The sequence below is a fragment of the Pygoscelis adeliae genome, unplaced genomic scaffold (assembly GCF_000699105.1).
Source record: "Pygoscelis adeliae isolate BGI_AS28 unplaced genomic scaffold, ASM69910v1 Scaffold1, whole genome shotgun sequence".
In the NCBI taxonomy this organism is placed as follows: Eukaryota; Metazoa; Chordata; class Aves; order Sphenisciformes; family Spheniscidae; genus Pygoscelis; species Pygoscelis adeliae.
This window is the reverse complement of record NW_008824051.1, coordinates 4497431-4500763: the sequence shown is the minus strand read 5'-3', so window position 1 is coordinate 4500763 and position 3333 is coordinate 4497431. Positions and strand designations below refer to the sequence as shown.

General features: G+C 44.2%; 1 protein-coding gene across 7 annotated transcripts in view; it reads right to left on the bottom strand.

The window, feature by feature from the left end:
• The window catches only part of ENAH (enabled homolog (Drosophila)), a 56567-nt gene that overhangs the window by 5487 nt on the left and 47747 nt on the right, over window positions 1-3333 (bottom strand). For all 7 annotated transcript variants that reach the window (XM_009333646.1, XM_009333647.1, XM_009333649.1 and 4 more), the window contains one exon: window positions 1954-2032. In XM_009333646.1, the coding sequence (XP_009331921.1) occupies window positions 1954-2032 (79 nt within the window). The remainder of the gene's footprint in view (window positions 1-1953; window positions 2033-3333) is intronic.

Here is a 3333-nt window from a genome sequence, read left to right as displayed (position 1 = left end):
AAGCAGCCAGACTGCTATCAGCAGCAGTATTTCATGGAAGCTGTAGCAAGAGTACCACAAATCCTCTTGAGATGACAAAACAGGAGTACCCCTTGAACTAGATTCTAGAACCACCCCACATGTGCTCCAGAACAAACCACAGAGCACAATCTAGAACATGCTCTAGAACCTCCCACCAATCAATAACTCGATCTAGAACCAACCATGGCGCCAGAACCCACTCTAGAACTTATCACTGAGCTGGAAACCCGCTCTAGAACTTATCACTGAGCTGGAACCTACTCTAGAACCAACCACCAAGCTAGAAACCTGCTCCAGAACCTCCCTTCCCACTTGGGGACCAGCCCATTGATCCAAATGCCACTTGAGGAACATCCTTCACCTCCAACTCCACAATTCACACCCCTCTAAAAACCACTGCCACCAACACCATCACCATGGCCCTACAAACAACCACCCCCTGAACCCGCCAAGTCTGGAACCCACCCGCTGCACAACCAACCACCGCTCTACAGACTCCTAAGTGTAGAGCCCCCTGGCAACAGCAAGCACATCACTCCCCTTTTCAAGGGCAGGGATCCAACTTCAGCAGAGCCTTGCCTGCAAAAGGGGCAGATCACACCCACAATACAGTGTGCTCATAGTCTCTGCCAGAAAAGTAACTAGCATCATCTCAACATGCTCCCCAAGAAAAGGAGCTTCCACCAGCTCAGCATGGACAAATGCAGCCAAAAAATAGTAACAAGACCTCAAACGTGACTCCCCATACCACACAAATCAGATTGGCACTGAGAAAGTACAGTACTGCTTTTGCCGAAGCATCACGCAGCAAGCCACCAGCAGGCCAGCTATCCCCGTCATACCACCCCTCTTCAAGACTGCCACCTACACCAGAGACACCATGCTGAAATGCTGCTCACCCACAGGAATCAGGCTTCCCTGCTGCACGTTGGCCTCGCAGTTGTCAAAGACTAAAGATTACTAGATGCACCACGAAGCACAACAGGGCAAAAAGACACAGTAGCATTCTTGCACATGGACAACTCCAAACACCTTACACAAGTCTACTCAGGTCAGCATCAGCCCAATGCCTCAGGCAACAACTGCTCTCAAAAGGACATCTGCACTGAAAGCACCTACCAGCGGCAGCAAAGATGATCATCCTAGGGCCTCCTCAGCAATGGGGGACTTCTCAGTAGTCAGAGGAACACAAATACCTTACGCTCACTTGCTCCTCTGGGGGCTCCTGTTCTTAGGAATGTGGAACATTTACTCAGTCTACAGATCACTAATGCTCTTAACTGATAGCTCCTGTCACAAGAGATCCCTTGCCGAGCCACTGGTTGCACAGGTTTGTCTGTTTGGCAAGCGTACTTGACAAAGGCCTGTCACCTAACCAAACAATTTCCAAAGCATCCCATAATGTCTTTTCCTCATCTAACAGCAGGTGGCTGCTGCCTTCTTCCCACAAGACTCTCCTCTGCTCTTAACCAGGATAGCCACACAAAAGGTGGTATCACTGGATGCTCTTTCACCACCAGTGACCATGGGTGCTCACATCTGATAGTAAAAAATGGTGATACTTGTTCTGCTAGAACTGCTCTGAGGGCTTGTTGTTTGTTTGCTTGCTTGTTTGGGTAGAGAGAAGAGAAGAGAAGGAAAGGTTTTCCAGGCAAACAAGTTTCCCAGTTCCATCCATAGTATCAACACCATCTTGTGTGTGCTGTCTAATGCAAAAGCAGGAACAAGCATCTGTGAGAAAGTAATGGGGCTGTGTAAGCCGCCATCCTACAGTTACAGCTCCTAAGAAACACGTCTGGGGAAAAATAACGACTAATAATTACTAAATAATTATTTAAGTTTGGAACTAGTTAACAAAACAGTTAAAAACTGGTATTGGACAGCTACAAGTCCTTATACCCAAGTTTTCTATTCAAAACATTATATACGTACCTGCTTCAATCTGTCATAATCTAGACCTTCTGACTGTACTCCATTGGCACTGGGTTGCCCCGTTGGTGTAGATTTTGGTCTGCAGTACAAAAACACATCCATGAATTACTGGTCACTCATTATTACAGGATACATAGGACTTCCCCATCAAACTTGCTAATATTCATCTATTGCAAACATAGTAAAGAATCAGAATGAAAAAAAAACATTGGGAGTGGGAGGGTGGGAAAATCAGGCAGACCCAAAATACCACACAGAATAGAAAGCAACAACCAAGAACATTTTCCACACACTGGAAATATTAATTACCATAAGAATAAGTTATTAGTTCAAAACAAGAACTTTTCAAGTAGCAGACAGATTTCACTGTCAGTGGTTTCTGATGTTTTCATAATGGGCATGAAAAGCTGAACACCTTCAAATGTCAAATACCTTCCCTCCTCCCTTTTCAACTGCGTACTCATTTCAAAAGAGGCCCTCTCAAAGAAACACTCCCACTAACTAGTGACTACGTGTTGATGCTGTAACTCTATGAATTACAGGAGGAATCACCCTGACAGATTTTCAACATTTGACACGACATGGCTGAGCAACCTTGTCTAACTCCCTTTCAACCTAAATTATTCCATTGATTGCTTTCTAAAGCTACTGAAAGCAAATACTGTAACAGCAGCAAGATTTATAAGGTAATACTTGAGAGGAAGTTCCAGTGTTTTGGACTAGGTCATGTTCAATGTTTGCTTACGAAATACTCTCAAGACATCGAAAACTTGCTTACCAAGATCATCTTGCATTTTTAACACACATTCCAGAGGAAGCAGTTTTTCTACCTTCTCACCTCTCTTTTCTGATCCCCTCTGTTTATACAAGGTGTAACTCACTCATGTACTTACTATGCTTCTATAGGGCCTTGCATACCTACAGCTATGAGCGGAGACGGAACCTAGATGCTAACCGCAGGAATACAGAAACGGATCTCCAAAGCAGGGATGGATGGATGGGTGGTGTGGGACAAAGAGGGAGGAATGTTCTGCTGTTCTTAATTACTTTTTACATCTTGGCTAACATTCTCTCTCATTACTCTATAAAATGTTAAGCCAAAAAGAAGCTGTTGATAAAATTGCTGACAGTTCATGTCAAGAGGTTTCCCCAATGTTTAGAATTATCACAGTACACTAACATTAAGGAAGGGCAGGGTATTAGTAGACTAAACTGGGTCCTATTTCATTGTCCTTGTATGTGGCATCACTGAACAAAAAAGCCTGGCCTAAACTCAGTGTCTCACTTCAAAATTCTTGCATAGGAGGAATTCATTAAACACTGCATTTTTGTGGATTCGTTACCTGAAGGTGCAGCCTTATTTATTACGATGGAAGGTGG